Source organism: Oncorhynchus keta, chromosome 4 (assembly GCF_023373465.1).
Source record: "Oncorhynchus keta strain PuntledgeMale-10-30-2019 chromosome 4, Oket_V2, whole genome shotgun sequence".
NCBI lineage: Eukaryota > Metazoa > Chordata > Actinopteri > Salmoniformes > Salmonidae > Oncorhynchus > Oncorhynchus keta.
This window is the reverse complement of record NC_068424.1, coordinates 10,377,267-10,399,848: the sequence shown is the minus strand read 5'-3', so window position 1 is coordinate 10,399,848 and position 22,582 is coordinate 10,377,267. Positions and strand designations below refer to the sequence as shown.

The following is a 22,582-nucleotide window of genomic DNA, read 5'->3' as shown; positions in this document are numbered from 1 at the left end:
CAACTTTTGAATACTTTAATACACATATAAGTGAATTTGTCTCTATACTCTTGGTCTCATATAATGGGGGGATTATGTACTAAACGTGCTGTAATGTATAGACTGTAATGTATAGACTGTAATGTATAGACTGTAATGTATAGGATGTAATGTATAGGCTGTAATGTATAGACTGTAATGTATAGACTGTAATGTATAGACTGTAATGTATAGACTGTAATGTATAGGCTGTTATATATAGGCTGTACTGTATAGGCTGTAATGTATAGGCTGTTATCTATAGGCTGTAATGTATAGGCTGTAATGTATAGACTGTAATGTATAGACTGTAATGTATAGACTGTAATGTATAGACTGTAATGTATAGACTGTAATGTATAGACTGTAATGTATAAGCTGTTATCTATAGTCTGTAATGTATAGGATGTAATGTATAGACTGTAATGTATAGGATGTAATGTATAGACTGTAATGTATAGACTGTAATGTATAGACTGTAATGTATAGGCTGTTATATATAGGCTGTACTGTATAAGCTGTAATGTATAGGCTGTAATGTATAGGCTGTAATGTATAAGCTGTTATCTATAGTCTGTAATGTATAGGATGTAATGTATAGTCTGTAATGTATAGGCTGTAATGTATAGGATGTAATGTATAGGCTGTAATGTATAGGCTGTAATGTATAGGCTGTAATGTATAGGCTGTAATGTATAGACTGTAATGTATAGGATGTAATGTATAGGATGTAATGTATAGGATGTAATGTATAGGATGTTATCTATAGTCTGTAATGTATAGTCTGTAATGTATAGGATGTAATGTATAGACTGTAATGTATAGACTGTTATATATAGGCTGTACTGTATAGGCTGTAATGTATAAGCTGTTATCTATAGTCTGTAATGTATAGGATGTAATGTATAGACTGTAATGTATAGACTGTTATATATAGGCTGTACTGTATAGGCTGTAATGTATAGGATGTAATGTATAGACTGTAATGTATAGGATGTAATGTATAGACTGTAATGTATAGACTGTAATGTATAGACTGTAATGTATAGACTGTAATGTATAGACTGTAATGTATAGGCTGTAATGTATAGACTGTAATGTATAGGCTGTAATGTATAGACTGTAATGTATAGACTGTAATGTATAGGCTGTAATGTATAGACTGTAATGTATAGACTGTAATGTATAGACTGTAATGTATAGGCTGTTATATATAGGCTGTACTGTATAGGCTGTAATGTATAAGCTGTTATCTATAGTCTGTAATGTATAGGATGTAATGTATAGACTGTAATGTATAGACTGTTATATATAGGCTGTACTGTATAGGCTGTAATGTATAAGCTGTTATCTATAGTCTGTAATGTATAGGATGTAATGTATAGTCTGTAATGTATAGTCTGTAATGTATAGACTGTAATGTATAGACTGTAATGTATAGACTGTAATGTATAGACTGTTATATATAGGCTGTACTGTGTAGGCTGTAATGTATAAGCTGTAATGTATAGACTGTAATGTATAGACTGTAATGTATAGACTGTAATGTATAGACTGTTATATATAGGCTGTACTGTATAGGCTGTAATGTATAAGCTGTTATCTATAGTCTGTAATGTATAGGATGTAATGTATAGTCTGTAATGTATAGGCTGTAATGTATAGGCTGTAATGTATAGGCTGTAATGTATAGACTGTAATGTATAGACTGTAATGTATAGACTGTAATGTATAGACTGTAATGTATAGACTGTAATGTATAGGCTGTTATATATAGGCTGTACTGTATAGGCTGTAATGTATAAGCTGTTATCTATAGTCTGTAATGTATAGGATGTAATGTATAGTCTGTAATGTATAGGCTGTAATGTATAGGATGTAATGTATAGGCTGTAATGTATAAGCTGTTATCTATAGTCTGTAATGTATAGGATGTAATGTATAGTCTGTAATGTATAGTCTGTAATGTATAGACTGTAATGTATAGACTGTAATGTATAGACTGTAATGTATAGACTGTTATATATAGGCTGTACTGTATAGGCTGTAATGTATAAGCTGTTATCTATAGTCTGTACTGTATAGGATGTAATGTATAGACTGTAATGTATAGACTGTTATATATAGGCTGTACTGTATAAGCTGTAATGTATAGGCTGTTATCTATAGGCTGTAATGTATAGGCTGTAATGTATAGACTGTAATGTATAGACTGTAATGTATAGACTGTAATGTATAGGCTGTAATGTATAGACTGTAATGTATAGACTGTAATGTATAGGCTGTAATGTATAGACTGTAATGTATAGACTGTAATGTATAGACTGTAATGTATAGACTGTAATGTATAGGCTGTTATATATAGGCTGTACTGTATAGGCTGTAATGTATAAGCTGTTATCTATAGTCTGTAATGTATAGGATGTAATGTATAGGATGTAATGTATAGGCTGTAATGTATAGGCTGTAATGTATAGGATGTAATGTATAAGCTGTAATGTATAGGCTGTAATGTATAGGATGTAATGTATAGGCTGTTATATATAGGCTGTACTGTATAGGCTGTAATGTATAGGCTGTTATCTATAGGCTGTAATGTATAGGATGTAATGTATAGGCTGTAATGTATAGACTGTAATGTATAGGATGTAATGTATAGGATGTAATGTATAGTCTGTAATGTATAGGCTGTAATGTATAGTCTGTAATGTATAGGCTGTAATGTATAGGATGTAATGTATAAGCTGTAATGTATAGGCTGTAATGTATAGGATGTAATGTATAGGCTGTTATATATAGGCTGTACTGTATAGGCTGTAATGTATAGGCTGTTATCTATAGTCTGTAATGTATAGGATGTAATGTATAGGATGTAATGTATAGTCTGTAATGTATAGGCTGTAATGTATAGACTGTAATGTATAGGCTGTAATGTATAGGCTGTAATGTTCTCAACTAGCCTACCTGGTTAAATAAAGGTGAAATAAAAAGAAAATGAAATAAAAATATAAGTGTGTGTGTGTTAGTGTATTGTTTGTGTGTTGTGTGTGCGTTGTGTGGCTTCTGTGTGTGTGTGTGTGTGTGTGTGTGTGTGTGTGTGTGTGTGTGTGTGTGTGTGTGTGTGTGTGTGTGTGTGTGTGTGTGTGTGTGTGTGTGTGTGTGTGTGTGTGTGTGTGTGTGGGTGTGTTGTATGTGTGTGTGTGTATTATTTGTATGTGTTGTGTGTAGTGTGTGTTTTGTGTGTGTAGTGTGTGTGTGTGTATTGCGTGTGAAGTGTGTGTGTTGTGTGTGTATATTGCGTGTGTAGTGTGTGTGTGTATTGCATGTGTGTATTATTTGTATGTGTTGTGTGTAGTGTGTGTTTTGTGTGTGTAGTGTGTGTGTGTGTATTGCGTGTGTGTGTGTGTATTGTGTGTGTCTGTTGTGTGTGTGTAGTGTGTGTTACCTGTGAAGTCTTCTCCTCCATCATCCTCTCATGTTGCTGTGCGATGGACAGGGTGGCTGAGTGGACTCTCTGGTACATCATCTCTCCCTCCCGCGTCTGGAACGTAAACAGACCCTCCCCTGTGTCACACATCCTAGAGAGAGAGGGGGCGAGGGAGGGAGAGAGGGGGCGAGGGAGAGAGAGAGAGAGAGAGAGAGAGAGAGAGAGAGAGAGAGAGAGAGAGAGAGAGAGAGAGAGATGGGGAGAGAGAGAGATGGAGAGAGACGGGGAGAGAGATGGGGGAGAGTGCGAGAGAGGGAGAGAGATGGGAAAGAGAGCGAGAGAGGAAGAGAGATGAGGAAGAGAGCGAGAGAGGGAGAGAGATGGGAAAGAGAGCGAGAGAGAGAGAGAAAGAGAGAGAGATAGATGGGGAGAGAGAGAGAGAGATGGAGAGAGATGGGGGAGAGTGCGAGAGAGGGAGAGAGATGGGAAAGAGAGCGAGAGAGGAAGAGTGATGGGGGAGAGAGCGAGAGAGCGAGAGAGATGGGGAAGAGAGCGAGAGAGATGCGGAAGAGAGCGAGAGATGGGGAAGAGAGAAGGGAAAGAATTAACAAAAAAACTGAGCAAACTAGAATGCTATTTGGCCCTAAACAGAGAGTACACTGTGGCAGAATTCCTGACCACTGTAACTGACCAAACTTAAGGAAAGCTTTGACTATGTAGAGACTCAGTGAGCATAGCCTTGCTATTGAGAAAGGCCACCCTAGGCAGACATGGCTCTCAAGAGAAGACAGGCTATGTGCGTGTGTGTGTGTGTGTATGTGTGTATGTATGCGCATGTGTGTGCATGTGCATGTGCGTGTGCGTGTGTGTTTTTATCAGGACCCATGGGAACAGTTTTCCTCTACTGCTTCAAAACCAATCCCAGATCCAGGAGACATGTGAAGGCGTTAACCCTAACCCCTTCACATGTCTCCTGGATCTGACCCTAACCCCTTCACATGTCTCCTGGATCTGACCCTAACCCCTTCACATGTCTCCTGGATCTGATCCTAACCCATTCACATGTCTCCTGGATCTGATCCTAACCCCTTCACATGTCTCCTGGATCTGACCCTAACCCCTTCACATGTCTCCTGGATCTGACCCTAACCCCTTCACATGTCTCCTGGATCTGACCCTAACCCATTCACATGTCTCCTGGATCTGACCCTAACCCCTTCACATGTCTCCTGGATCTGATCCTAACCCATTCACATGTCTCCTGGATCTGACCCTAACCCATTCACATGTCTCCTGGATCTGACCCTAACCCCTTCACATGTCTCCTGGATCTGATCCTAACCCCTTCACATGTCTCCTGGATCTGACCCTAACCCCTTCACATCTCTCCTGGATCTGACCCTATCCCCTTCACATGTCTCCTGGATCTGATCCTAACCCATTCACATGTCTCCTGGATCTGATCCTAACCCCTTCACATGTCTCCTGGATCTGATCCTAACCCCTTCACATGTCTCCTGGATCTGACCCTAACCCCTTCACATGTCTCCTGGATCTGATCCTAACCCATTCACATGTCTCCTGGATCTGATCCTAACCCCTTCACATGTCTCCTGGATCTGATCCTAACCCCTTCACATGTCTCCTGGATCTGACCCTAACCCCTTCACATGTCTCCTGGATCTGATCCTAACCCCTTCACATGTCTCCTGGATCTGACCCTAACCCATTCACATGTCTCCTGGATCTGACCCTAACCCCTTCACATGTCTCCTGGATCTGACCCTAACCCATTCACATGTCTCCTGGATCTGACCCTAACCCCTTCACATGTCTCCTGGATCTGACCCTATCCCCTTCACATGTCTCCTGGATCTGACCCTAACCCCTTTCACATGTCTCCTGGATCTTACCCTAACCCCTTCACATGTCTCCTGGATCTGACCCTAACCCCTTCACATGTCTCCTGGATCTGATCCTAACCCATTCACATGTCTCCTGGATCTGACCCTAACCCATTCACATGTCTCCTGGATCTGACCCTAACCCCTTCACATGTCTCCTGGATCTGATCCTAACCCCTTCACATGTCTCCTGGATCTGACCCTAACCCCTTCACATCTCTCCTGGATCTGACCCTATCCCCTTCACATGTCTCCTGGATCTGATCCTAACCCATTCACATGTCTCCTGGATCTGATCCTAACCCCTTCACATGTCTCCTGGATCTGATCCTAACCCCTTCACATGTCTCCTGGATCTGACCCTAACCCCTTCACATGTCTCCTGGATCTGACCCTAACCCCTTCACATGTCTCCTGGATCTGATCCTAACCCCTTCACATGTCTCCTGGATCTGATCCTAACCCCTTCACATGTCTCCTGGATCTGACCCTAACCCCTTCACATGTCTCCTGGATCTGATCCTAACCCCTTCACATGTCTCCTGGATCTGACCCTAACCCATTCACATGTCTCCTGGATCTGACCCTAACCCCTTCACATGTCTCCTGGATCTGACCCTAACCCATTCACATGTCTCCTGGATCTGACCCTAACCCCTTCACATGTCTCCTGGATCTGACCCTAACCCCTTCACATGTCTCCTGGATCTGACCCTAACCCCTTTCACATGTCTCCTGGATCTGACCCTAACCCCTTCACATGTCTCCTGGATCTGATCCTAACCCCTTCACATGTCTCCTGGATCTGATCCTAACCCCTTCACATGTCTCCTGGATCTGATCCTAACCCCTTCACATGTCTCCTGGATCTGATCCTAACCCCTTCACATGTCTCCTGGATCTGATCCTAACCCCTTCACATGTCTCCTGGATCTGATCCTAACCCCTTCACATGTCTCCTGGATCTGATCCTAACCCATTCACATGTCTCCTGGATCTGATCCTAACCCCTTCACATGCCTCCTGGATCTGATCCTAACCCCTTCAAATGTCTCCTGGATCTGATCCTAACCCATTCACATGTCTCCTGGATCTGATCCTAACCCCTTCACATGTCTCCTGGATCTGATCCTAACCCCTTCACATGTCTCCTGGATCTGATCCTAACCCCTTCACATGTCTCCTGGATCTGACCCTAACCCATTCACATGTCTCCTGGATCTGACCCTAACCCCTTCACATGTCTCCTGGATCTGACCCTAACCCCTTCACATGTCTCCTGGATCTGACCCTAACCCCTTCACATGTCTCCTGGATCTGACCCTAACCCCTTCACATGTCTCCTGGATCTGATCCTAACCCCTTCACATGTCTCCTGGATCTGATCCTAACCCCTTCACATGTCTCCTGGATCTGATCCTAACCCCTTCACATGTCTCCTGGATCTGATCCTAACCCCTTCACATGCCTCCTGGATCTGATCCTAACCCCTTCAAATGTCTCCTGGATCTGATCCTAACCCCTTCACATGTCTCCTGGATCTGATCCTAACCCATTCACATGTCTCCTGGATCTGATCCTAACCCCTTCACATGTCTCCTGGATCTGACCCTAACCCATTCACATGTCTCCTGGATCTGATCCTAACCCCTTCACATGTCTCCTGGATCTGACCCTAACCCCTTCACATGTCTCCTTGATCTGATCCTAACCCCTTCACATGCCTCCTGGATCTGATCCTAACCCCTTCAAATGTCTCCTGGATCTGATCCTAACCCCTTCACATGTCTCCTGGATCTAATCCTAACCCATTCACATGTCTCCTGGATCTGATCCTAACCCCTTCACATGTCTCCTTGATCTGATCCTAACCCCTTCACATGCCTCCTGGATCTGATCCTAACCCCTTCAAATGTCTCCTGGATCTGATCCTAACCCCTTCACATGTCTCCTGGATCTGATCCTAACCCATTCACATGCCTCCTGGATCTGATCCTAACCCATTCACATGTCTCCTGGATCTGATCCTAACCCCTTCACATGTCTCCTGGATCTGACCCTAACCCATTCACATGTCTCCTGGATCTGATCCTAACCCCTTCACATGTCTCCTGGATCTGACCCTAACCCATACACATGTCTCCTGGATCTGACCCTAACCCCTTCACATGTCTCCTGGAAGGGGTTAGGGTCAGATCCAGGAGACATGTGAATGAGACAGACTCCTATGAAACAGATACACAGGCAGATTACTGTGTGTAATCAGTCACGCCTCACAGGTGAACCAGATGGATACACACACACACACACACACACACACACACACACACACACACACACACACACACACACACACACACACACACACACACACACACACACACACACACAAACATACCTTCCTGACTCAAAAGTGAACCAGGTGGAGTCTCGTCCGTATCTCCTCAGTGAGTTGAGGGGCCACATGATCAGTTTGACGCGGGCGTTGTGGATGTCCCACAGGTAGATGTTCTCATGTGTGATCTGCATCGTACACTCCCCGTAGATGTCCAGGTTGGGAGTGGGCATCAGGTACACGTTGAACCGCTCTGGAACAAAACACGTCTTTTTTTTTGTTGCTTTTATGACCGAAAACAGATTTTGAGTCACTAGTAAGAAATAAAAAATGGCAATTTTACAAACAGAAAAAATGTTTGAAATGGCAGAATAACATGGTAGCATTGTTACAACAGCATTGTTACAACAGTAAGAATTTGACCATTGGATAGAATCTATTCCAGTCCTCATTTTGGCTGTTTTTAAACACTTTTCAAGCTTTTCAGTAAAAGTGAAGGCTACAAATCAAATCAAATGTTATTGGTCACATGCATCAGCAGATCACATGCATCAGCAGATCACATACATCAGCAGATCACATACATCAGCAGATCACATACATCAGCAGATCACACACATCAGCAGATCACATACATCAGCAGATCACATACATCAGCAGATCACATACATCAGCAGATCACACACATCAGCAGATCACATACATCAGCAGATCACACACATCAGCAGATCACACACATCAGCAGATCACATACATCAGCAGATCACACACATCAGCAGATCACATACATCAGCAGATCACATACATCAGCAGATCACATACATCAGCAGATCACATACATCAGCAGATCACATACATCAGCAGATCACACACATCAGCAGATCACATACATCAGCAGATCACACACATCAGCAGATCACATACATCAGCAGATCACATACATCAGCAGATCACACACATCAGCAGATCACATACATCAGCAGATCACATACATCAGCAGATCACATACATCAGCAGATCACATACATCAGCAGATCACATACATCAGCAGATCACATACATCAGCAGGTCACATACATCAGCAGATCACATACATCAGCAGATCACATACATCAGCAGGTCACACACATCAGCAGATCACACACATCAGCAGATCACACACATCAGCAGATCACACACATCAGCAGATCACATACATCAGCAGATCACACACATCAGCAGGTGTTAATGCGAGTGTAGCGAAATGCTTGTGCTTCTAGTTCTGACAGTGCAGTAATATCTTACAATTCCCAACAACTACCTGATACACACAAATCTAACAAGTAATCTAACAATTCCCCAACAACTACCTAATACACACAAATCTAACAAGTAATCTCCTTGGTCATGTTCTGTTATAATCTCTACCCGGCACAGCCAGAAGAGGACTGGCCACCCCACATAGCCCGGTTCCTCTCTAGGTTTCTTCCTAGGTTTTGGCCTTTCTAGGGAGTTTTTCCTAGCCACCGTGCTTTTACACCTGCATTGTTTGCTGTTTGGGGTTTTAGGCTGGGTTTCTGTACAGCACTTTGAGATATCAGCTGATGTACGAAGGGCTATATAAATACATTTGATTTGATTTTGATTTAATCTAACAATTCCACAACAACTACCTAATACACACAAATCTAACAAGTAATCTAACAATTCCCCAACAACTACCTAATACACACAAATCTAACAAGTATTCTAACAATTCCACAACAACTACCTAATGCACACAAATTTAAAGGGGTGAATGAGAATATGTACATATAAATATATGGATGGGCGATAGCCGAGCGGCATAGGCAAGGTACAATATATGGTATGAAATACAGTACATACATAATGTAAGATATAAGTAATGTAAGAAATGTAAACATTATTTATTAAAGTGGCATTGTTTAAAGTGACTAGGGATCCATTTATTGAAGTGTCCAGTGATTGGGTCTCAATACAGTTTATACATGTGATATGAGTAATGTAATCTACTGCCCGAGATGTCCTCGTCTTGTCGTGTCCTGTATATATATATATATTTACAACTTTTTTTCACGTACATTTTATTTTTATTTTCCATCAACTCATCTTCAAAACACTCTCCTGCAACCTGCCTCACCAATTTATATTTATAAATAAGTATTATTTACCTAAAATCTGCAATCCTCCAAGAAGCTAGCCAGAAGCTAGCCAGAAACTCCAAGAAGCTAGCCAGAAACTAACCAGAAGCTAGCCAGGAGCTAGCTAGAAGCTAATCAGAAGCTAGTTCAGAAGCTAGTTAGCTTCTTTACTGGCAAATCGTTAGTATTCAGCTAACCACGGTTTGTGGTCACCAGCTATCCTTTAGCTCGAAAATCTATCGCCAGTTTTGTACGGCGCAGCGCGGCTCGGAACGGAACATACCGGACCAATTTTTCTCTCCATGTCCTTGGATTTCAACTGCTCTCTGGACATTCATTCCCGGATCTCACAGCTGCTATCCGTGTGTCTATCTGCTCTCGTCGATTCCGGAGCAAACATCAATTACTCCGGAGCTAGCCAGCTCCGTCAATCACTCCTGAGCTCCGTCAATCACTCCTGGGCTGCAGTCACCTATCCGGACCCGTTTTACTGCCTACGCGGAGCCCCACCGGGCCTTCACAACTGGACTGCCGACGTTATCTACCTGAAGGAGATCCGGCTGGCTCCTCCGTCGCGACGTTACCTGAACGCCCATCTGCGGCCTGCTAACCGTTAGCTGTCTTACCGGCTGCTCTCAGAATAGACAATCGGACAATTTATTTATTTTTATTATTATTATGTTTCTTCTTGGGCCTCTATAACTATATATATTTATTTTATTTTTGTTGTTGTGTGATTTGGACTAATCCCCTCTACCACACGGAACCCCACTAATCTACTGACGGAACGCAAGAGGTGGCTAACAACAGACCTCCATCCTATGCTAGCTTGCTACCGATGTCCTGGCTAGCTGTCTAAATCGCCGTGACCCCCAAACCAACCACTCCACTCACTGAACTCTTTTGATCACTCGACTAAGGATGCCTCTCCTTAATGTCAATATGTCTTGTCCATTGGTGTTCTGGTTAGTGTTTATTGGCTTATTTCACTGTAGAGCCTCTAGTCCTGCTCACTATACCTTATCCAATTTATTAGTTCCACCACCCACACATGCAATGACATCTCCTGGTTTCAATGATGTACCTAGGTTTACCTCCACTGTATTCACATCCTACCATACCTTTGTCTGTACATTATACCTTGATGCTATTTTATCGCCCCCAGAAACCTCCTTTTACTCTCTGTTCCAGACGTTCTAGACGACCAATTCTTATTGCTTTTAGCCGTACCCTTATTCTTCTCCTCCTATGTTCCTCTGGCAATGTAGAGGTGAATCCAGGCCCTGCAGTGCCTAGCTCCACTCCTATTCCCCAGGCGCTCTCTTTTGATGACTTCTGTAACCCTAATAGCCTTGGTTTCATGCATGTTAACATTAGAAGCCTCCTCCCTAAGTTTGTTCTATTCACTGCTTTAGCACACTCTGCCAACCCGGATGTTCTAGCTGTGTCTGAATCCTGGCTTAGGAAGACCACCAACAATTCTGAAATTTTAATTCCAAATTACAACATTTTCAGACAAGATAGAACTGCCAAAGGGGGCGGTGTTGCAATCTACTGCAAAGATAGCCTGCAGAGTTCTGTCCTACTATCCAGGTCTGTACCCAAACAATTTGAACTTCTACTTTTAAAAATCCACCTCTCTAAAAACAAGTATCTCACCGTTGCCGCCTGCTATAGACCACCCTCTGCCCCCAGCTGTGCTCTGGCCACCATATGTGAACTGATTGCCCCCCATCTATCTTCAGAGCTCGTGCTGCTAGGCGACCTAAACTGGAACATGCTTAACACCCCAGCCATCCTACAATCTAAACTTGATGCCCTCAATCTCACTCAAATTATCAATGAACCTACCAGGTACCCCCCCAAAGCCTTAAACACGGGCACCCTCATAGATATCATCCTAACCAACTTCCCCTCTAAATACACCTCTGCTGTCTTCAACCAAGATCTCAGCGATCACTGCCTCATTGCCTGCATCCGTAATGGGTCAGCGGTCAAACGACCTCCACTCATCACTGTAAAACGCTCCCTGAAGCACTTCAGCGAGCAGGCCTTTCTAATCGACCTGGCCGGGGTATCCTGGAAGGATATTGATCTCATCCCGTCAGTAGAGGATGCCTGGATATTTTTTTTAAATGCCTTCCTAACCATCTTAAATAAACATGCCCTATTCAAATTTAAATTTAGAACCAGGAACAGATATAGCCCTTGGTTCTCCCCAGACCTGACTGCCCTTAACCAACACAAAAACATCCTATGGCGTTCTGCATTAGCATCGAACAGCCCCCGTGATATGCAGCTGTTCAGGGAAGCTAGAAACCGTTATACACAGGCAGTTAGAAAAGGGTAGCTTTTTCAAGCAGAAATTTGCTTCCTGCAACACTAACTCAAAAAAGTTCTGGGACACTGTAAAGTCCATGGAGAATAAGAACAGCTGCCCACTGCACTGAAGATAGGAAACACTGTCACCACTGATAAATCCACCATAATTGAGAATTTCAATAAGCATTTTTCTACGGCTGGCCATGCTTTCCACCTGGCTACTCCTACCCCGGTCAACAGCACTGCACCCCCAACAGCAACTCGCCCAAGCCATCCCTATTTCTCCTTCTCCCAAATCCATTCAGCTGATGTTCTGAAAGAGCTGAAAAATCTGGACCCCTACAAATCAGCCGGGCTAGACAATCTGGACCCTTTCTTTCTAAAATTATCTGCCAAAATTGTTGCCACCCCTATTACGAGCCTGTTCAACCTCTCTTTCGTGTCGTCTGAGATTCCCAAAGATTGGAAAGCAGCTGCGGTCATCCCCCTCTTCAAAGGGGGGGACACTCTTGACCCAAACTGCTACAGACCTATATCTATCCTACCATGCCTTTCTAAGGTCTTCGAAAGCCAAGTCAACAAACAGATTACCGACCATTTTGAATCTCACCATACCTTCTCTGCTATGCAATCTGGTTTCAGAGATGGTCATGGGTGCACCTCAGCCACCACGCTCAAGGTCCTAAACGATATCTTAACCGCCATCGATAAGAAACATTACTGTGCAGCCGTATTCATTGATCTGGCCAAGGCTTTCGACTCTGTCAACCACCACATCCTCATCGGCAGACTCGGCAGCCTTGGTTTCTCAAATGATTGCCTCGCCTGGTTCACCAACTACTTCTCTGATAGAGTTCACTGTGTCAAATCGGAGGGTCTGCTGTCCGGACCTCTGGCAGTCTCTATGGGGGTGCCACAGGGTTCAATTCTTGGACCGACTCTCTTCTCTGTATACATCAATGAGGTCGCTCTTGCTGCTGGTGAGTCCCTGATCCACCTCTACGCAGACGACACCATTCTGTATACTTCCGGCCCTTCTTTGGACACTGTGTTAACAACCCTCCAGGCAAGCTTCAATGCCATACAACTCTCCTTCTGTGGCCTCCAATTGCTCTTAAATACAAGTAAAACTAAATGCATGCTCTTCAACCGATCGCTACCTGCACCTACCCGCCTGTCCAACATCACTACTCTGGACGGCTCTGACTTAGAATACGTGGACAACTACAAATACTTAGGTGTCTGGTTAGACTGTAAACTCTCCTTCCAGACCCATATCAAACATCTCCAATCCAAAGTTAAATCTAGAATTGGCTTCCTATTTCGCAACAAAGCATCCTTCACTCATGCTGCCAAACATACCCTTGTAAAACTGACCATCCTACCAATCCTCGACTTTGGCGATGTCATTTACAAAATAGTCTCCAATACCCTACTCAACAAATTGGATGCAGTCTATCACAGTGCAATCCGTTTTGTCACCAAAGCCCCATATACTACCCACCATTGCGACCTGTACGCTCTCGTTGACTGGCCCTCGCTTCATACTCGTCGCCAAACCCACTGGCTCCATGCCATCTACAAGACCCTGCTAGGTAAAGTCCCCCCTTATCTCAGCTCGCTGGTCACCATAGCATCTCCCACCTGTAGCACACGCTCCAGCAGGTATATCTCTCTAGTCACCCCCAAAACCAATTCTTTCTTTGGCCGCCTCTCCTTCCAGTTCTCTGCTGCCAATGACTGGAACGAACTACAAAAATCTCTGAAACTGGAAACACTTATCTCCCTCACTAACTTTAAGCACCAACTGTCAGAGCATCTTACAGATTACTGCACATGTACATAGCCCACCTGTAATTTAGCCCTTTCCCAACTGTATTTAATTTATTTATTTTGCTCCTTTGCACCCCATTATTTTTATTTCTACTTTGCACATTCTTCCATTGCAAAACTACCATTCCAGTGTTTTACTTGCTATATTGTATTTACTTTACCACCATGGCCTTTTTTGCCTTTACCTCCCTTCTCACCTAATTTGCTCACATTGTATATAGACTTGTTTATACTGTATTATTGACTGTATGTTTGTTTTACTACATGTGTAACTCTGTGTCATTGTATCTGTCGAACTGCTTTGCTTTATCTTGACCAGGTCGCAATTGTAAATGAGAACTTGTTCTCAACTTGCCTACCTGGTTAAATAAAGGTGTTCTCAACTAGCCTACCTGATTAAATAAAGGTGTTCTCAACTAGCCTACCTGGTTAAATAAAGGTGTTCTCAACTAGCCTACCTGGTTAAATAAAGGTGTTCTCAACTAGCCTACCTGGTTAAATAAAGGTGTTCTCAACTGGCCTACCTGGTTAAATAAAGGTGTTCTCAACTAGCCTACCTGGTTAAATAAAGGTGTTCTCAACTGGCCTACCTGGTTAAATAAAGGTGTTCTCAACTAGCCTACCTGGTTAAATAAAGGTGTTCTCAACTAGCCTCCCTGGTTAAATAAAGGTGTTCTCAACTAGCCTCCCTGGTTAAATAAAGGTGTTCTCAACTAGCCTACCTGGTTAAATAAAGGTGTTCTCAACTAGCCTACCTGGTTAAATAAAGGTGTTCTCAACTAGCCTACCTGGTTAAATAAAGGTGTTCTCAACTGGCCTACCTGGTTAAATAAAGGTGTTCTCAACTAGCCTCCCTGGTTAAATAAAGGTGTTCTCAACTAGCCTACCTGGTTAAATAAAGGTGTTCTCAACTAGCCTACCTGGTTAAATAAAGGTGTTCTCAACTAGCCTACCTGGTTAAATAAAGGTGTTCTCAACTAGCCTACCTGGTTAAATAAAGGTGTTCTCAACTGGCCTACCTGGTTAAATAAAGGTGTTCTCAACTGGCCTACCTGGTTAAATAAAGGTGTTCTCAACTAGCCTACCTGGTTAAATAAAGGTGTTCTCAACTAGCCTCCCTGGTTAAATAAAGGTGTTCTCAACTAGCCTCCCTGGTTAAATAAAGGTGTTCTCAACTAGCCTACCTGGTTAAATAAAGGTGTTCTCAACTAGCCTACCTGGTTAAATAAAGGTGTTCTCAACTAGCCTACCTGGTTAAATAAAGGTGTTCTCAACTAGCCCACCTGGTTAAATAAAGGTGTTCTCAACTAGCCTACCTGGTTAAATAAAGGTGTTCTCAACTGGACTACCTGGTTAAATAAAGGTGTTCTCAACTAGCCTACCTGGTTAAATAAAGGTGTTCTCAACTGGACTACCTGGTTAAATAAAGGTGTTCTCAACTAGCCTACCTGGTTAAATAAAGGTGTTCTCAACTAGCCTACCTGGTTAAATAAAGGTGTTCTCAACTAGCCTACCTGGTTAAATAAAGGTGTTCTCAACTAGCCTACCTGGTTAAATAAAGGTGTTCTCAACTAGCCTACCTGGTTAAATAAAGGTGTTCTCAACTAGCCTACCTGGTTAAATAAAGGTGTTCTCAACTGGCCTACCTGGTTAAATAAAGGTGTTCTCAACTAGCCTACCTGGTTAAATAAAGGTGTTCTCAACTAGCCTACCTGGTTAAATAAAGGTGTTCTCAGCAAGCCTACCTGGTTAAATAAAGGTGTTCTCAACTGGCCTACCTGGTTAAATAAAGGTGTTCTCAACTGGCCTACCTGGTTAAATAAAGGTGTTCTCAACTAGCCTACCTGGTTAAATAAAGGTGTTCTCAGCAAGCCTACCTGGTTAAATAAAGGTGTTCTCAACTAGCCTACCTGGTTAAATAAAGGTGTTCTCAACTGGCCTACCTGGTTAAATAAAGGTGTTCTCAACTAGCCTACCTGGTTAAATAAAGGTGTTCTCAACTAGCCTACCTGGTTAAATAAAGGTGTTCTCAACTAGCCTACCTGGTTAAATAAAGGTGTTCTCAACTAGCCTACCTGGTTAAATAAAGGTGTTCTCAACTAGCCTACCTGGTTAAATAAAGGTGTTCTCAACTAGCCTACCTGGTTAAATAAAGGTGTTCTCAACTAGCCTACCTGGTTAAATAAAGGTGTTCTCAACTAGCCTACCTGGTTAAATAAAGGTGTTCTCAACTGGCCTACCTGGTTAAATAAAGGTGTTCTCAACTGGCCTACCTGGTTAAATAAAGGTGTTCTCAACTAGCCTACCTGGTTAAATAAAGGTGTTCTCAACTGGCCTACCTGGTTAAATAAAGGTGTTCTCAACTGGCCTACCTGGTTAAATAAAGGTGTTCTCAACTGGCCTACCTGGTTAAATAAAGGTGAAATAAAAAATAAATAAAAAAGTGGCATTATTTAAAGTGGCTGTTGATCCATTTATTAAAGTGGTCAGTGATAAGTTCTCAATGTAGGCAGCAGCCTCTCTGAGTTAGTGATTGGGTCTCAATGTAGGCAGCAGCCTCTCTGAGTTAGTGATTGGGTCTCAATGTAGGCAGCAGCCTCTCTGAGTTAGTGATTGGTTCTCAATGTAGGCAGCAGCCTCTCTGAGTTAGTGATTGGGTCTCAATGTAGGCAGCAGCCTCTCTGAGTTAGTGATTGGGTCTCAATGTAGGCAGCAGCCTCACTGAGTTAGTGATTGGGTCTCAATGTAGGCAGCAGCCTCTCTGAGTTAGTGATTGGGTCTCAATGTAGGCAGCAGCCTCACTGAGTTAGTGATTGGGTCTCAATGTAGGCAGCAGCCTCTCTGAGTTAGTGATTGGGTCTCAATGTAGGCAGCAGCCTCTCTGAGTCAGTGATTGGGTCTCAATGTAGGCAGAAGCCTCTCTGAGTCAGTGATTGGTTCTCAATGTAGGCAGCAGCCTCTCTGAGTTAGTGATTGGTTCTCAATGTAGGCAGCAGCCTCTCTGAGTTAGTGATTGGGTCTCAATGTAGGCAGCAGCCTCACTGAGTTAGTGATTGGGTCTCAATGTAGGCAGCAGCCTCTCTGAGTTAGTGATTGGGTCTCAATGTAGGCAGCAGCCTCACTGAGTTAGTGATTGGGTCTCAATGTAGGCAGCAGCCTCTCTGAGTCAGTGATTGGGTCTCAATGTAGGCAGCAGCCTCTCTGAGTTAGTGATTGGGTCTCAATGTAGGCAGCAGCCTCTCTGAGTCAGTGATTGGGTCTCAATGTAGGCAGAAGCCTCTCTGAGTCAGTGATTGGTTCTCAATGTAGGCAGCAGCCTCTCTGAGTCAGTGATTGGGTCTCAATGTAGGCAGAAGCCTCTCTGAGTCAGTGATTGGTTCTCAATGTAGGCAGCAGCCTCTCTGAGTTAGTGATTGGTTCTCAATGTAGGCAGCAGCCTCTCTGAGTTAGTGATTGGGTCTCAATGTAGGCAGCAGCCTCTCTGAGTTTGTGATTGGGTCTCAATGTAGGCAGCAGCCTCTCTGAGTCAGTGATTGGTTCTCAATGTAGGCAGCAGCCTCTCTGAGTTAGTGATTGGGTCTCAATGTAGGCAGCAGCCTCTCTGAGTTAGTGATTGGTTCTCAATGTAGGCAGCAGCCTCTCTGAGTTAGTGATTGGGTCTCAATGTAGGCAGCAACCTCTCTGAGTTAGTGATTGGGTCTCAATGTAGGCAGCAGCCTCTCTGACTTAGTGATTGCTGTTTAACAGTCTGATGGCCTTGAGATAGAAGCTATTTTTCAGTCTCTCTCTGTCCCAGCTTTGATGCACCTGTAATGACCTCGCCTTCTGGATGATAGTGGGGTGAACAGGCAGTGGCTCGGGTGGTTGTTGTCCTTGATGATCTTTTTGGCCTTCCTGTGACATCGGGTGGTGTAGGTGTCATGGAGGGCAGGTAGTTTGCCCCAGGTGATGCGTTTTACAGACCACACCACACTCTGGAGAGCCTTACGGTTGACAGCGGTGCAGTTGTCGTACCAGGCGGTGATACAGACTGACAGGATGCTCTCGTTTGTGCATCTGTAAAAGTGTGTCATGATTTTACGTGACAAGCCAAATTTCTTCTGCCTCCTGAGGTTGAAGAGGTGCTGTTGCGCCTTCTTCACCTCGCTGTCTGTGTGGGTGGACCATTTCACAGTTTGTCTGTGATGTCTACGCCGAGGAACTTTACACATTCTCCACTGCTGAAGGGGGTGCTCCTTCTGCTGTTTCCCGAAGTCCAAGATTATCTCCTTTGTTTTGTTGACGTTGTGTGAGAGGTTGTTTTCCTGACACCACACTCCGAGTGCCCTCACCTCCTCTTGTCATCGTTAGTAATCAAGCCTACAACTGTTGTGTCGTCTGCAAACCTGATGATTGAGTTGGAGGCGTGCGTGGCCACACAGTCGTGGGTGAACAGGGAGTACAGGAGAGGCTGAGCACGTACACTTGTGGGGCCCCAGTGTTGAGAGTCAGCAAAGTGGAGATGTTTCCTACCTTCACCACCTGGGGGACGCCCGTCAGAAAGTCCAGGACCCAATTGCACAGAGAGGGGAGTTGGAGGGTACTATGGTGTTGAATGCTGAGCTGTAGTTCATGAACAGCATTCTTACATGGGTATTCCTTTTGTCCAGATGGGATAGGGCAGTGTGCAGTATGTGCCAGCATCCTGGAGCCTCTTCACTGTTGACGTTGAGACTGGTGTTTTGCGGGTACTGTTTAATGAAGCTGCCAGTTGTGGACTTGTGAGGCATCTATTTCTCAAACTAGACTCTCTAATGTACTTGTCCTCTTGCTCAGTAGTGCACCGGGGCCTCACACTCCTCTTTCTATTCTGGTTAGAGCCAGTTTGCGCTGTTCTTTCAAGGGAGTAGTACACAGTGTTGTATGAGAGCTTCAGTTTCTTGGCAATTTCTCGCATGGAATAGCCTTAATTTCTCAGAACAAGAATAGACTGATGAGTTTCAGAAGAAAACTCTGTTTCTGGCCATTTTGAGCCTATAATCAAACCCACAAATGCTAATGCTCTAGATATTCAACTAGTCTAAAAGAAGGTCAGTTGTATTGCTTCTTTAATAAGAACGACAGTTTTCAGCTGTGCTAACATAATTGAAAAATAGTTTTCTAATTAGCATTTTAAAATGATAAACTTGTATTAGCTAACACAATGTGCCATTGGAACACAGGAGTGATGGTTGCTGATAATGGGCTTTTATAAACCTATGTAGATATTCCATTAAAAAATCTGCCGTTTCCAGCTACAATAGTAATTTACAACATTAACAATGTCTACACTGTATTTCTGATCAATTTGGTGTTGTTTTAATGGACGAACAATGTGCTTTTCTTTAAAAAAAAAGGACATTTCTAAGTTACCCCAAGTTTTTCAACGGTACAGTATAAATCATTGTGGCTGACAGATGGACAGATGGACAGATGGATAGGTGGATGGACACAATGAAAGGTCTCATCTGTTTGACAGAAGCCATTAGTGTACTGAGAAGGCTCATAAAGTGTCAAAAACGGACTAAATCAACCCAGTATCAGCAGTTTGAGAGTTCGGCTATTGCATACTTCTGGCCCATGAGTCACTGAAATATGCTTCTCCACTTGATCACTAGCATTTGAGTCCATGCTGTTGTACAGACGACTTAAAATCCAGAAGTATCATTCAAACCACCTTGCATGAAGATGGAATCCATGTACTGAAAGGATAACAAAGACAGCTCACACGCACAATATTACACTGAACAAAAATATAAACACAACATGTAAAGTGTTGCTCCCATGTTTCATGAGCTGAAATAAAAGATCCCAGAAATGTTCTAGACGCACAAAAAGCTTATTTCTCTCAAAGTTTTGTTTTTGAGCATTTCTCCTTTGTCAAGATAATACCTGACAGGAGTGTCATGTCAAGAAGCTGATTAAACAGCATGATTCTTACACAGGTGCACCTTGTACTGGTGACAATAAAAGGCCATTCTAAAATGTGCAGTTTTGTCACCAACACAATGTCAAAGATGTCTCAAGTTTTGAGGGAGTGTGACATTGGCATGCTGACTACAGGAATGTCCATCAGAGCTGTTGCCAGAAAATTGAATGTTGATTTCTCTACCATGAGCCACCTCCAACGTTTTAGAGAATTTGGCAATACGTCAAACTGGCCTCACAACCGCAGACCAAGTGTAACCACGATCATCTGAGACCAGCCACCAGGACAGTTGATGAAACTAAGGAGTATTTCTATCTGTAATAAAGCCCTTTTCTGTGGAAAAACTCACTCTGATTGGCTGGGCTTAGCTCTCCAGTGGGTGGGCCTGGCTCCCAAGTGGGTGGGCCTAGCTCTCCAGTGGGTGGGCCTTGCTCCCAAGTGGGTGGGCCTAGCTCTCCAGTGGGTGGGCCAAGCTCTCCAGTGGGTGGGCCTGGCTCCCAAGTGGGTGGGCCTAGCTCTCCAGTGGGTGGGCCTAGCTCTCCAGTGGGTGGGCCTGGCTCCCAAGTGGGTGGGCCTGGCTCCCAAGTGGGTGGGCGGGTTATGTCCTCCCAAGCCCACCCTTAGCTGCACCAACCCTGCCCAGTCATGTGAAATCCATAGATTAGGGCCTAATGTATTTAATTTAATTGACTGATTTCCTTATATGAATTGTAACTCTGTAAAATCATTGAAATGGTTGCATGATGCGTTTATATTTTTGTTCAGTATAACTAAATGTAGTAGTTCTCAACACAAATGGACGTTATATAACAGACTGATAAAGACTAAAGACAAAACATTCGTCCTTTACAAGGACTCTATTATTTTCCTCTTTCCTTGAGAGAGAGAAGAAGATGAAGGAGGGCGAGAGAGAGACAGAGCGAGGGAGAAAGAGAGAGACAGAGAGAGCGAGAGACAGAGAGAGCGAGAGACAGAGAGAGCGAGAGACAGAGAGAGCGAGAGACAGAGAGAGCGAGAGACAGAGAGAGCGAGAGACAGAGAGAGAGAGACAGAGAGAGAGACAGAGACAGAGAGAGAGAGAGACAGACAGAGAGAGACAGAGAGAGACAGAGAGAGACAGAGAGAGAGAGAGAGAGAGACAGAGAGAGAGACAGAGAGAGAGACAGAGAGAGAGAGAGAGAGAGAGAGACAGAGAGAGAGAGAGAGACAGAGAGAGACAGAGAGAGAGACAGAGAGAGAGAGACAGAGAGAGAGAGACAGAGAGAGAGAGAGAGAGAGAGAGACAGAGAGAGAGAGAGAGAGAGAGAGAGAGAGAAAGAGAGAGAGAGAGACAGAGAAAGAGACAGAGAGACAGACAGAAAGAGACAGAGAGAGAGAGAGACAGAGAGAGAGAGAGAGAGAGAGAGAGAGAGAGAGAGAGAGAGAGAGAGAGAGAGAGACAGAGAAAGAGAAAGAGTGAGAGAGAGAGAGACAGAAGGATGAGCATTGTGAAGGTCAGCGTCCAGTTGCTAAGGAGTGTTTTAAATTAAGTCTCAATAGACTTAAAATATGTCCTCCCGTATCATCTCCTTCGCTTCATCAAAACGGACTCAAACTAACAAGTGGTAGCAAATCTCCCTCATTACACTATTTTTAGGAGCAGCAAGAAAATGAACTATGATTTAATTATCGGCCCCTGTAGTTGGGAGATCACTAACTGAAGTCTAACTGCTGAGTGTGGAGCTGTTTACGATATTAGTACACTTGACTCCCCCACTCCCTCCCCACTCCACAATCTTGGTTTCTTCAGACCAAAGAATCTGGTTTCTCATGGTCTGAGAATCCTTTAGGTGCCTTTTGGCAAACTCCAAGCGAGCTGTCATGTGCTTTTTTCTGAGGAGTGGCTTCCGTTTGGACACTCTACCATAAAGGCCTAATTGGTGGAGTGCTGAAGAGCTGCTTGTCCTTCTGGAAGGTTATCCCATCTCCACAGAGAAAATCTAGAGCTCTGTCAGAGTGACCATAGAGTTCTTGGTCACCTCCCTGACCAAGGCCCTTCTCCCCCGATTGCTCCGTTTGGCCGGGCGGCCAGCTCTTGGAAGAATCTTGGTGGTTCCAAACCTCTTCCATTGATGGAGGCCACTGTGTTCTTAGGGACCTTCAATGCTGCAGAAATATTTTGGTACCCTTCCCCAGATCTGTGCCTTGACACAGTACTGTCTCAGAGCTCTATGGACAATTCCTTTGACCTCGTGGCTTGGTTTTTGCTCAGACATGCACTGTCAACTGTGGACCTTATATAGACAGGTGTGTGTCTTTCCAAATCATGTCCAATCAATTGAATTTACCACAGGTGGACTCCAATCAAGTTGTAGAAACATCTCAAGGATGATTAATGGTAACAGGATACACCTGAGCTCAATTTTTCGAGTCTCATATCAACCGTTCTGAATACTTATGTAAATGAGATATTTCATATTTTGCTTTGTCATTGTGGGGTATTGTGTGTCGATTGATGAGGATGTTTTTAAAAAATTCATTTTAGAATAAGGTTGTAACGTAACAACATGTGGAAAAAGTCAAGGGGTTGGAATACTTTTCCGAATGTACTGTAATTCAATATTTCCCTGTCCTTTTACATCGAAGCTGCGAGAGGGAAGATAAAGGTTAGTACTG

At 43.6% G+C, this 22,582-nt stretch overlaps 1 protein-coding gene and 1 long non-coding RNA gene across 6 annotated transcripts in view; one reads left to right on the top strand and one right to left on the bottom strand.

Moving 5' to 3' along the window:
* Positions 1 to 22,582, bottom strand: part of LOC118379365 (docking protein 6-like) — a 127,281-nt gene that overhangs the window by 22,790 nt on the left and 81,909 nt on the right. The window contains exons 5-6 of the mRNA XM_052500166.1: positions 7,748 to 7,937; positions 3,464 to 3,596 (exon numbers count right to left, since the gene is read on the bottom strand). Of these exons, the coding sequence (XP_052356126.1) occupies positions 3,464 to 3,596; positions 7,748 to 7,937 (323 nt within the window). The remainder of the gene's footprint in view (positions 1 to 3,463; positions 3,597 to 7,747; positions 7,938 to 22,582) is intronic.
* On the top strand, positions 14,295 to 16,384 carry LOC127916860 (uncharacterized). Of its 5 annotated transcripts, none has more exons than XR_008096377.1 (3): positions 14,295 to 14,650; positions 14,750 to 15,376; positions 16,202 to 16,384. It is a non-coding gene; the product is annotated as an uncharacterized LOC127916860 (long non-coding RNA). The 5 variants fall into 5 exon arrangements; XR_008096362.1 differs by having other exon boundaries at positions 14,295 to 14,716; positions 14,783 to 15,376; XR_008096371.1 differs by having other exon boundaries at positions 14,295 to 14,815; positions 15,047 to 15,376.